General features: G+C 37.8%; 1 protein-coding gene across 1 annotated transcript; it reads left to right on the top strand.

Annotated features, from left to right (window-relative positions):
- Positions 1-1361: 1361 nt before the first annotated feature.
- Positions 1362-4990, top strand: LOC145142637 (PII, uridylyltransferase (DUF2921)). The gene has a single exon (XM_079074791.1). The coding sequence runs from the start codon at positions 1750-1752 to the stop codon at positions 4873-4875; it is 3126 nt and encodes a 1041-aa protein (XP_078930917.1). The 5' UTR covers positions 1362-1749; the 3' UTR covers positions 4876-4990.
- The last annotated feature ends 7369 nt before the right edge of the window (positions 4991-12359 follow it).

The following is a 12359-nucleotide window of genomic DNA, read 5'->3' on the forward strand; positions in this document are numbered from 1 at the left end:
TTTGTATTTATACGTATGTTAATGTATATGTGTGTTATGCATGCTAAACCGTGTTTTTCCCATAACACACATATACATGAACATACGTATAAATACAAAGCCACTTGGGCCAATACATACAAGGCTTGCACAATGGGCTATCTAGAAATATAAGGAACTAATACAATGTAACATGTGATCCACTAACAGTTGGTGTGTGTGTGTGTGTTTGTGGGGGTGGGTGTGGGTGTGTGTGTGTTTGTGGGGGTGGGGGTGGGTGTGTGTGTGTGTTTATGGGAGTGGGGGTGGGTGTGGGTGTGTGTGTGTGTGTGTGTGTTTGTGGGGGTTGGTGTGTGTGTGTGCATGTGGGTGTGTGTGTTTGTGGGGGTTGGTGTGTGTGTGTGTGTTTGTGGGTGTGTGTGTGTGTGTGTGTTTGTGGGGGTGGGGGTGGGCTTGGGAGTGAGTGTATGTAGGTAGGGGTGTGGTGGGTTGGGGGTGTTAAGGTGAGGGTAGATAGAGGTGGATGGGGTGGGAGTGAGTGTTTATATTTTAGAAAAATTTTGGAATTAGAAAAATGTGGAAAACAATGATTATTTGTTTTCCAAAAATTTGCAACTTCTTTGTAATTTTAGAAAACGGAAAATTTTCATTTTCCGTCAAAAATTTAGAAAAATAGACGAACTAAACGCATTTTCAAAATTCTCATTTTTCTTGGAAATTTTTTCCGGAAAACGGCCCATTTTTCCGCAACTAAACGCACCCTTACCTTCCCGTTTTTGCATCATCGGATAAGGGAACCGGTTGGGTTATGCTCATAATTGAGTAATCAAAAGGTAAAATTTGCAACCGCCTTCCATGTTTGACATTACCTTTAGGGACTCCCTTTCGATTCCTTTCTTCCCCAGGAGATTCTTCGTTGTTGAACATAGTCTCCAAGGTGACGAAGATTGAGCGTTGGACTATGGCTCTCGTTCCAATTTCAAAAGGCATCTCCCGATCATTAAAGACGGGTGTCAGGCTACTGATGGGCAATATGGTCTATCCATTTTATGTCAAAAGAGTTTTGATATTTAAGGACAATTTGGTCAATTTGCTTTCTTTTATAAATTATAATATCTTAAAAATATAAAAACTGATTAGAAAACATTTAAAAAATAAAAATTAAAAATTGACATATAAGATATTTAAAAAGCTAATAAAATATATATAACATTTAAATTTTAGATCAGACAGATATTTTGAATCATAATAAAATTATATATGAAGTTACCCTTATATTTTAAACCTAAATCACGTTATAGAGTAAAGTCTAAGGATATTAAATTTATATATATGTTTTTGATAGAATTTCACTAAATTTGACGATCAATATTACTCCAAAGGAAAAATAAAAATCGTTAGACAATCACTTCCTACCATTTTCAGTTTTGAGTTGACTTCAACTTCACTTTTCCTTCTTCTTTCGCCTACCTATCTTCTTCCAAATCAACCCACAGATCTCGTACAATCAGAAGTAAAAAGAACTCAAAGATCCAGTCAATCATTAAACTCGATCTTCCAACAGATACTTCGCAGTGGTTCCAGGTTAGCTTTCAGGTGACTGAATCGATACCCACTGAACTCTAGTCTTTTGCCCCCAAATTTATTACTTATTTTGAGTTAATTTTGCGATCTCTTCAATCCCCAGTCCTATGTCCTGGTCTTGATTAAGAATCAGCAAACGGCTATCAAAAAAATCTTGAAAAACGTTGACTTGTTCAAATTCCTTCCATGAAGAGTGTTTTCATGTTAGGGTTTATCTTGATTCTCTGCATTAGGTTAGTGAACGCAGCGATTGGTATTGATCCTAATGGGTTTGGGGATCTAAGATCTACAAAAGAACCCCCTATGACCTTCAAATACGATAGAATAGACGAAGTAAAAAAAGAATGCTCTTCGATCATGCCTCCAGATTCTAACCAAAAACCCTACGGAAAAAGATTGTACAGATTCAAAGACAAAATGTCGTTCATCAATGGAGATTGGTGGCAGGAGTTAGATAAAGCTCCATTGATGCCATTTGATGATCATCACAAACTAAATGGGTCAGATGGCTCATGGGATCCAAATTCATCATTGAACTTGGTTTCCTTCTGGGTTACTGATGTAGACCGAGCCCATCGATCCAAAAACTCAGTCAGCATCAACGGGATCTTACAGGTTGCAATAACAATTGGGGGATTGTACGGAGCAAAACCCTACAGTAATAACCCAATGTTTAACATATACCCGGGGCATTCGGAATTAACGATTCCATTCCAAGGGATTGTATCTGATTCCGAAGGAAATGATGGTGAAACTGTAATGTGCTTACTAGGGAACGCGATGTTACCCTATCGTTACCCCGATTCCAGTAACCCATGGGACTGGGTTAAAGAACCGGGGTACATAAACCAGCCACCGCTCATTCAAGATGACCGGATTTTACTCGTTGTTCGTTACCCCAAAGCTTTTACTTTAACAAAAAGAACTATCTATGGTAGTTTGAAAAGTTTAAACGCAAAATCAAGCCAAAAATACTTCGATGAAGTAAAAATCTCATCTTCTTTAAGTGCTTCTGCAAATTACGAATTTACCTCTGAAAATCTCGTTTCAAAAGCTTGCACACCATACCCTTACAAAGATAATTTTACAAATACGGGGCTCGGTTTGTACAAAGGAGCTGATTTTTGCCTTATTCTTGAACGTTTCACGGGTCAAGATCCGTTAACCGTTGTCCCGAATTGGAAATGCAACCAAACGGATGAAATTTGCAGCAAATTGGGCCCGTTTGAGTCGGATTCCCGTATAAAAGTGACAAACGGTAGCTTTAAAGGTGTAAGACTTAGTCTTCAAGATGTTCGATGTGAAGAATCGCCTTCAAAGGGTCAAAAGAGTAAATTTACGAAGGTTGCAGCGGTTATTCGGGTTGTTTCTCCTTTTGAGGATCATTACAATGCGGGTCAGCGAACCGGGTTGAATAATATGACACTTTCGGCTGAAGGGATGTGGGAATCATCAAGTGGGCAGCTTTGTATGATTGGTTGTCTTGGAATTGTCGATAAAGACGGAATCGGAATCGGGTGCGATTCCCGTATCTGTTTATACATTCCGCTCTCGTTTTCCATTAAACAAAGAAGCATCATTCTTGGGACAATTTCGAGTTTAAAAGAGGGGAATTCATCATTTTTTCCATTAACGTTTGAGAAACTCGTACGCCCTTCTGAATTATACGACCAGTATACGGATTCTCATCCGTATTATACGTATTCCAAGATCGATTTAGCTGGAACAATTCTCGAAAAACACGAGCCTTTCAGCTTCCAAACCGTGATTAAAAAGTCATTTCTAACGTTCCCGAAAGTCGAAGATGCCGATTCCTATCTCGTTGGTTTGTCACTTTTATCCGAAGATCTTACACTTCACCATCCTGCGGTCCCCGATTCCGGGCCTAATCGTTTTTCAAGAACCGATGTGCAATTTGAAATTCTCTCACTTGGCCCGTTATTCGGTCATTACTGGTCTCTACAAAACGAGTCAATTACAGAAGAAGACACACCGTATCACGCTAAACCGACATACACCGAACGACAGCTCCTCTTGAATGTATCGGGTCAACTTTCGCTCTTCGGAGGGCAATATGGGAATGTTTCGGATCTTTTGGTCGAAGGGTTGTATTATCCAGTTGTTGGGAAAATGTATTTAGTTGGGTGTCGAGACGTACGGGCCTCATGGAATGTTTTATACGAGAGTATGGATCTTGAAAACGGGTTGGATTGTTTGATTGAAGTTGTGATATCGTACCCGCCTACTGCGACCCGTTGGATGGTTAATCCAACGGCTAGGATTTCAATTTCGAGTCAACGAAACGAGTTTGACCCATTGTTTTTCAAACCGGTCAACCTTCAAACAGTTCCGATTATGTATCGGGCTCAACGGGAAGATATTCTTTCTAGAAGAGGTGTAGAGGGAATTTTACAACTTCTTACACTTTCGGTTGCAATCGGTTTTATTTTAACCGAATTGTTTTACATCAAAGAGAATGCGAATGCGGTCCCGTTTGTTTCACTCGTGATGTTATCGGTCCAAGCGGTTGGATACGGGATTCCCTTAGTTACGGGGGCCGAAGCGCTTTTTAAAAAAACCGAATCTTACGAAAAGTCTTCGGTTCTTGAAAAAAGTCAAATGGTTCGGGTCATCGATTACACAGTCAAGATTCTTGTACTGGTTTCATTCTCGCTAACATTGCGGCTTTACCAGAAAGTTTGGAGGGCCCGAATCCGGTTACAGACGCGGGCCCCACATGAACCGGCCCGTGTGCCGTCTGATCGACGGGTTCTTATAGTTACCGGGCTGGTTCATGTGCTCGGGTTTGTATGTGTGCTTGTGGTTCATAACCTACAACAATGGCTTGCTGAATTTGAGGAGTATGTGGGTTTGGTTCAAGATTTCTTTTTGCTTCCACAAGTTATTGGTAACTTAATTTGGCAAATTAATTGCAAACCGTTACGAAAATCGTATTTTATCGGGTTAACTGTGATTCGACTTCTTCCTCATGTTTATGATTACATTCGGACCCCGATCCCGAACCCGTATTTTTCTGAGGATTATGAGTTTGTGAATCCGCATCTTGATTTTTATTCAAAGTTCGGGGATATTGGGATTCCTGTAATTGCAATTCTTCTTGCTGTTTTAGTACATGTTCAACAGAAGTTTAGTTATGAGAGGCTTGTGGAGGTTCTTGATTTTGGAAAGTTTAGGGTTTTGCCAAGGCGGACGGTGGCGTATGAGCGGTTGCCGCCGGTGGTGGCGGAGGCTGAGATGACTTCAGGTGGCAATGGAGATGTGGGAACGAGGAAGGAGGTTGAGGTGGAATGAACAGGATGATGTGTAGGTGTGGTTTTCATGTTTTTTTGGGTCATGTTGTATTGTAGATGTTGTGAGGTTTGTGTAAACTTGCCGATTTTTACATGTAGTTTTATTGCTATGTGAATTTGAAACGTTGAAGATACAGGAGACGAAAAACAAGTTTTAAAAATGTTGATTAACGCATATAGCGATTTTGTATGAAATGAAGCGTGGGAAAGAGTACGGCAAAAGCAATTAGTAGTTTTTAAAAGTATAAAATTAGATAAAAACCTAAAATATCAAAAAACTAAAAGTTCATAAAAACTATTTGATAAAAGCTATGTGAAGTATCATTTAGATAAGAAAATAAAAGTTTATCTAAAAGTAGAAGTTAATAGTTGTAAAAGTTAATAGTTTCATACTATATAACAAAACTTTATCTTTTTCTTTTTTTCTTAAAAAGTATTTGCTTTTTTGATCATAAAAGTCTAATACTCGTCCTCTTTAGCATTAAGTTTTAATCGTGCTGATTAATTATTTTAACTTTCAATTTATCATGTTTTAGCCATTAAAACATACTATAACATGTTCAACATATTACCATCTTACCATTTACATCCATACATACTACGTACCATTTACATGGAATTTAAAAATATTTTTCTCTAAAATTATTTTTATTTGACAAATTATGAAACTAAAAGACAAAAAATATAATTTATTCATTTCGTGTAGCATTTACATGGAATTTAAAAATATTTTTCTCTAAAATTAGCTTTATTGGACAAATTATGAAACTAAAAGACAAAAAATATAATTTATTTTTTTCCCTGTAGCATTTACATTTTTTGGAAACGGCAAATGATTAAACGGAAGCCTACTCGTATATTTCAACGAGCACCCCGGGTTCGAGCTCCTTTACAGGGCAAACCCAGCCCCCATAGGGGTTTCCAGGGAAAATTTCCCCACATGTGGCACGAGTTTAAGAGGCACCCAAATTGAGTTTTGCAGGGATTGAATTCCCGACCTCTGACCCAACGTGGGTATTAAACCCGGTACCTCTTCCCAGCTAGGCTGGAAGTCATTGGTCTGTAGCATTTACATGGAATTTAAAAATATTTTTCTCTAAAATTATTTTTGTTGGAAAAATTATGAAACTAAAAGACAAAAAATATAATTTATTCTTTTCTGCCCACGGCCCCTTCATTTTTTTTCTTTCTTAAATAGTAAAACCTTTTTCTCTTTCCATCAAGCTTTCATCATGGCAAAGTTTCTCCCTTCCTGCTTATGTTGAACACTAAAGTTTTTATTTTCCTTTTAAGTCAACTATATAAATGGTCCCTCAAGTATTTAGGCACTAATAATAATATAAATTTTATTATTTTAAAAATTCATATGGATGCCACGTTATATGGACATATAACGAAGGTGATGAGAATTAACCTATATGGCATGCCATGTAATGTACGACAATAACCGGTAAACTTGTTACAATATGTCTCGATGACTAAATAATGACAAAGTAAAAAATTTAATAATTAATTAAACAAGATTAGTACTTCGATGCTAAATAGGGACAATTCTGACACTTTTATATCTAAAGTCGATACTCATTTTCTTAAAAGCTTAAAGCTATGGAAATCTTTCAAAAACTAACTGTTTTAGTTTTCTTTATGGTGATAACAAAAACCTTACGGCTATTTGACCCAATTGTTAGGGGAAAACTATATTATGTGGTTTCTTATCTCTAATTTTATACATATCCCCAATTGTTTCGTGTATCTCATGTATGAGTAGGTGAGTGTGATTATACACCAATTATTTGACAATTTATGTGAATAAGTAAGTACATATAGCAGTACACCTTTCTACATCTTCTGGAGGTATAAAGTCTCAACCTTAATGGATTCTTTGTATAGATCTATTGTTGGGTAGTATTTAATCATGTTTTGGTCCCAAGGTTGTGGTTCTTGTGAGTAGAAGTTACTCCAGAACCTTTAAGCCTCATATTTGGTATTTGTTGAGGTTGTTAATGTTGGATTAGGTGTCTAAGCCCATAACTATAATTGGTATGTACTTGAATTGACAGCAGCACAGTCCTTTTGGGTTGCCCTCAACCTAGCAACTGGACAAGGAAATTATGAAAGGAGAGATATTAATTTATAAGATTAATAAATTAATATATATATATATATATATATATATAAATGATTTATTAATATGTTAATGGATTAATATATTAATTAGAAATCATTATGTTTAATTAATTGTTAGCCAGAAATTAATCAGAATTGATTTTGGGGTTAAAAGAATTAATTATAAGGTGCAGGGACTAGTTTGCAATTATCTAATAGTTGAGTGGAAGGCTCTAGAACCCCCTTGGAAGAGGGTGGACGAAATCTTTAGGGGAAACCCTAATAATTTCGTCCATAGGGGCTTGGATAAGGCCCTTGGGTTTGCTTAGGCCCTAAGCAAAGGATAACTAGGGTTTCCCTTAAACCCTAGATCCCTCAACTATTTAAGGAGCCTCCTGGCTCACATTTTGTGTACTGATTCTTTGGAAGAATACCTTGGCTGAAATTGCATACTCCCTCTCCTCTCTCTTCTTCTACTTTCCTTCTTGCTAGTTTGGGTGTGATTCCATTAGAGGCATTACACTTGTGGTGCTAAAGCTTCCAAGAAGATCAAGATCAAGATCAAGGGAATATCAATTGTTTGCTATAACAATTGAAAGGTATGTAAACCCTAAACCCTAGTTTGTTAATTTCGAAATTAGCCTCTCTCCTCTAGGGTTCTAGTTTTGCAATTCAAAGTTGTATGTTCAATAGTTAAAACATAGATCCAAAGTAGTTTGCATGTGAACTTAGGAATTGTTTTCTAGTTTATTTGTTGTACCTAAAACCCATCAGTGGTATCAGAGCCATTGTTGTTTTAAATTGAATTGCTACAATTGTTGAATTGCAAATTAGGGTTTATAGCTATTAAACCCTAAAGGCCAATCTTTTGATTTCTAGGGTTTTGGATCAAAGGGTTTTTTCGAAAACCCTAGCCTCCAAAGAACCCTAATCGAAATTAGGGTTAGGGTTTTGAAAACCCTAGCCTCCTCCCTTGTAAATTTCGAAATATGCTAAGAGGATAACTAGGGTTTCTGGTTTTTGGATAATTGTTACTTAATTAGATTAATTGGATAATTATCCTTACCCTATTTTTCGAAATTAGAGGGATAAGGATTAGGATTAAATTAATTGATTAATTTAAATTAGATAATCCTTACAAGATTTAATAATTTGATTAATAGTTAATTAATAGATAAATATTAAATCTAGTGAATTGGTTTATTTAAATTTGAATTTAACAGCTTAAATTTCGAAATTTATATAAACCCTTGAAGTTTTAAAAAGTTTTAAAACACACCTTATATATATATATATTATAATTTAGAGGTTTAATATTATATGTATAAGAATATGGTCAGTCAAATCGCTAGTATGCCTCATTCACGAAGCTAATCTATAAGGGGGTATAAGGAAACTGCCTATAAAATGGTAGTTGAATGGGTGTCCACTCTCACCCACCGCTTCCTTGATTAGTGGAGGGTCGTTAGCAGAACGGATTTGATAGGACAACTACTTCTCATTAAAAGTATAATGATATTAAAGAAAGTACTAGAACATTATTTTCAAAATCCCAACTCTAGTTACTTTAGGAAAAATGTGAAAAGTATGCTAATCCATGAAATTGCACATTATGCTTTATTGGTCGTTAGTGGAGCGTGTGTGGTTAACCAACACACTAAAAGGCACTAATAAAGAGTAGCAATGGGTATCTCATAATTGTCATTTTGATGGAGCGTGTGTGGTTTACCAGCACATCAATAGTTAATGATAAAGACAATGAGGTTACCAAGCACATTTGCATGGTTATTCACATCTTGTTTGTGATCCTCGACATCCCAGTCACAAATAGAAGAGCATAATCTGAGATTAAAACATGCCATTGAATAGTTTCAATGTATCTCAAAAGAGTTAGGAATTTCACTTCGTTTGTTTCGTCTAATGGTGGAATTGGTGAATCGTCATTCACCTACCTTTATGAAATTTGCACTTGGATCTCGGCATCCCATTTCTAAGTTGTGAATCTTCATAGTTGGATCCTAACCTTGATACTATATCTTTGGGTTATTCTATTAAGGTATCTTGAAATCTAACTAAAACTTTCTTTCTTTTCAGATGTCTACTCCTGGAAACACTTCTGCTTCGTCCTCCTCCAACCAAAACTTCTCTTTGCTCAATATATGCTCCAAAGTCGTTATGGATGGCTCAAACTATAACGATTGGATGCGCAACATCAAGATGGCTCTTCGCTTCGAGAACAAAGAATATGTTCTTGAAAAGGAGCTCAAAGAGCTTGATGAGAATGAAGCTACTCCTGAAGATCTTGCTGCCTACAAGAAACATTACGATGATGCTACCAAAGTGGCATGCATCATGGTGGCAACTATGTCCCCAGAACTGCAGAGGTACTATGAGGACTACTGGCCTTTCGAGATGAATAAGGACCTTATGGAAAAGTACCATAAGCGAGCTCGTCAAGAAAAGTTCGAAGTAGTCAAGTCACTCATGGCTTGCAAGATGAAAGATGGGGAGTCAGTTGTGTCACATGTGCAAAGAATGCAACGCTACATAGAGCGTTTGGTCAAGCTCAATATTCACTTTGATGAGGAATTGGCCATTGACATGATCTTGAACTCACTTCCTGAATGTTATGGTCAGTTTATTCTAACTTACCATTTGAACAATACTGAGCAGACCTTGGCCCAATTGCACAACTTGTTGCAGACAGCTGAGGCAGGGATGAAAGGTAAAAGTATACCCTCCACACCTGCTAGTGCCCCTGTTTTGGCTATTGGACAGGGAAAGGGGAAAAAGAGGAAAGGTCCTCCCAAGCAAAACTGGAAGAGCAAGGCTCAAGCTGGGTCATCTAGTAATGGCCCAAAGGCTAAGCCCAATGGTTCCACTCCCCATGTTTCTGATCCAAAAGAGGCAGTTTGCTTTTACTGCAACCAAAAGGGGCATTGGAAGAGATCTTGCCCACAGTATCTGCAAGATATCAAGGATGGCAAAGTGAAGCCATCTTCGGCAGGTATTTACACTATTTCTGCTAATAACTCATTATCTTCTCGTTCATGGGTCCTTGATACAGGATGTGGTTTTCATATCTGTTCTGATTTGCAGGGTCTAAAGGAAAGTGAGGAGATAGAGCGAGGAAGGATAAACCTGATCATGGGAAACAGAAAGTCTTCACCAGTAACCAAGATCGGAGTTTATCAGCTTCTGCTTAGTAATGATGTTAGATTAGATTTAATAAATTGTTGCTATTCGTCTGAGATGACGAGAAACATTATTTCATTTCATGCATTGTTCAGACAAGGTTTTACATATTCTTTTAATGATTTGAATGGTTCAATTTCTGTTTATAAGAATGGTGTTTTTATGTTTGAAGCTTTGCCTTGTAATGGTGTGTATGAAACAGTGACTTGTGTTGATAGCCTAGGAAATAGTGTACTTAATATTGACTTGTCTAATAGTGTAGACAAGGCATGCTTGTGGCATTGTCGTCTTGGACACATTAACAAGAAACGCATAGCCCAACTCCAAAAGGATGGAGTGTTGGAATCATTTGACCTAAAGTCAGATGATATGTGTGAGTCTTGTCTTTTGGGAAAGATGACAAAATCACCATTCACAGGGTCTTGTGAAAGAGGTGAAGGTCTGTTGGATCTCATACACACGGATGTGTGTGGACCCTTCAGATCAACTACAAGAGATGCTAATCGATTCTATGTGACCTTCACTGACGATTATAGCAGATATGGATATATCTACTTGATCAAGCATAAGTCAGAAACTTTTGAAAAGTTCAAAGAGTTTAAGCATGAAGTCGAAAATCAATTGGGCAGAAAGATAAAGATACTTAGATCCGATAGAGGCGGGGAGTATCTTAGTATCGAGTTTAACGACTATCTGAAAGAATGTGGGATAGTCTCACAATTGACTCCTCCTAGGACACCACAGTTAAATGGTGTAGCTGAGAGGCGCAATCGAACCTTGTTAGACATGGTTCGTTCTATGATGAGTCGGGCTTCGCTTCCTATTCACTTCTGGGGGTATGCCTAGAGACAGCCGCCCACATCCTCAATCTTGTCCCTACAAAGAAGGTTGCCAAAACACCTCACGAAATGTGGACAGGGAAAGTTCCCTCGTTAGCACATATTAAAGTCTGGGGTTGTGAAGCTTTCGTAAGACGAGAGACTCACGACAAGCTAGCAGCTAGAAGTGAGAAATGTGTTTTCATTGGTTACCCAAAGCAGTCTTTTGGATATTTGTTCTACAGGCCTAGTGAGAACGTGGTCTTTGTAGCACGAAGAGGAGTCTTTCTTGAAAGAGAGCTCATATTCAAAGAGGACAGTGGGAGCACTATTGACCTTGAAGAAATTCAAGAGTCAGCCAATGAAGGAACCTTAGATGACACTAGCACTCAACCAGAGGAAACAGTTCCTGTTGAATCAATTGATAACTCATTACCTCTTAGAAGATCCACTAGGGTGAGTGTGCCACCTGAGTTGTATGGTTTTCATATTACTTCAGATGGTGACACATTCATAAGTGACAGAACACTGGTAAACTTAGATGAACCAGTCACTTATAAGGAAGCAATGGCAGGCCCAGAGGCTTCCAAGTGGAAAGAGGCAATGGACAGCGAGATTAAGTCCATGTATGACAACCAAGTTTGGAATTTGGTTGATAGTGCACCAGGTCGCAAGACAGTTGGGTGCAAATGGATCTTCAAGAAGAAGACAGACATGGATGGGAATGTGCATACATTCAAGGCTCGACTGGTTGCAAAAGGTTTTACTCAAACCCCAGGGGTTGACTATGATGAGACTTTTTCGCCAGTGGCTAAGATTAAATCTATTAGGATATTGCTCGCCATAGCTGCCTTTCATGATTATGAAATCTGGCAGATGGATGTCAAAACTGCTTTCCTTAATGGGAAGTTGGCTGAAGATGTTTACATGAGTCAGCCAGAGGGTTTTGTTGATGCAAAGTTTCCCAATAGAGTGTGCAAGCTTGAGAAATCCATTTATGGATTGAAACAAGCATCTCGCAGTTGGAATCTTTGCTTCCATGAGAAAGTCAAAGAGTTTGGTTTCTCTAGAAGTGAAGATGAGTTTTGTGTGTATATCAAGGCTAGTGGGAGTATAGTAACTTTTCTGGTGTTATATGTCGATGACATATTACTCATTGGTAACGACGTTCCAACCTTGAAAGAGGTTAAGTCTTGGCTTGGAAAGTGTTTTGCAATGAAAGACCTTGGAGAAGCTGCCTATATTCTTGGGATTAGAATATTGAGAGATAGAAAGAAGAGACTCATTGGACTTAGTCAGAGCACATACTTGGATAAGGTACTAAAGAGGTTTAGTATGGAAAATTCCAAGAAGGGAGAGCTACCTA

The sequence above is a fragment of the Lactuca virosa genome, chromosome 1 (assembly GCF_052849685.1).
Source record: "Lactuca virosa cultivar CGN04683 chromosome 1, Lactuca_virosa_CGN04683_v6, whole genome shotgun sequence".
NCBI classification, from domain to species: domain Eukaryota; kingdom Viridiplantae; phylum Streptophyta; class Magnoliopsida; order Asterales; family Asteraceae; genus Lactuca; species Lactuca virosa.

What these genes read in the sequence shown, in the direction of transcription:
- LOC145142637 (XM_079074791.1), top strand. Translation starts at nt 1,750, where the DNA reads ATGAAGAGTGTTTTCATGTTAGGGTTTATCTTGATTCTCTGCATTAGG.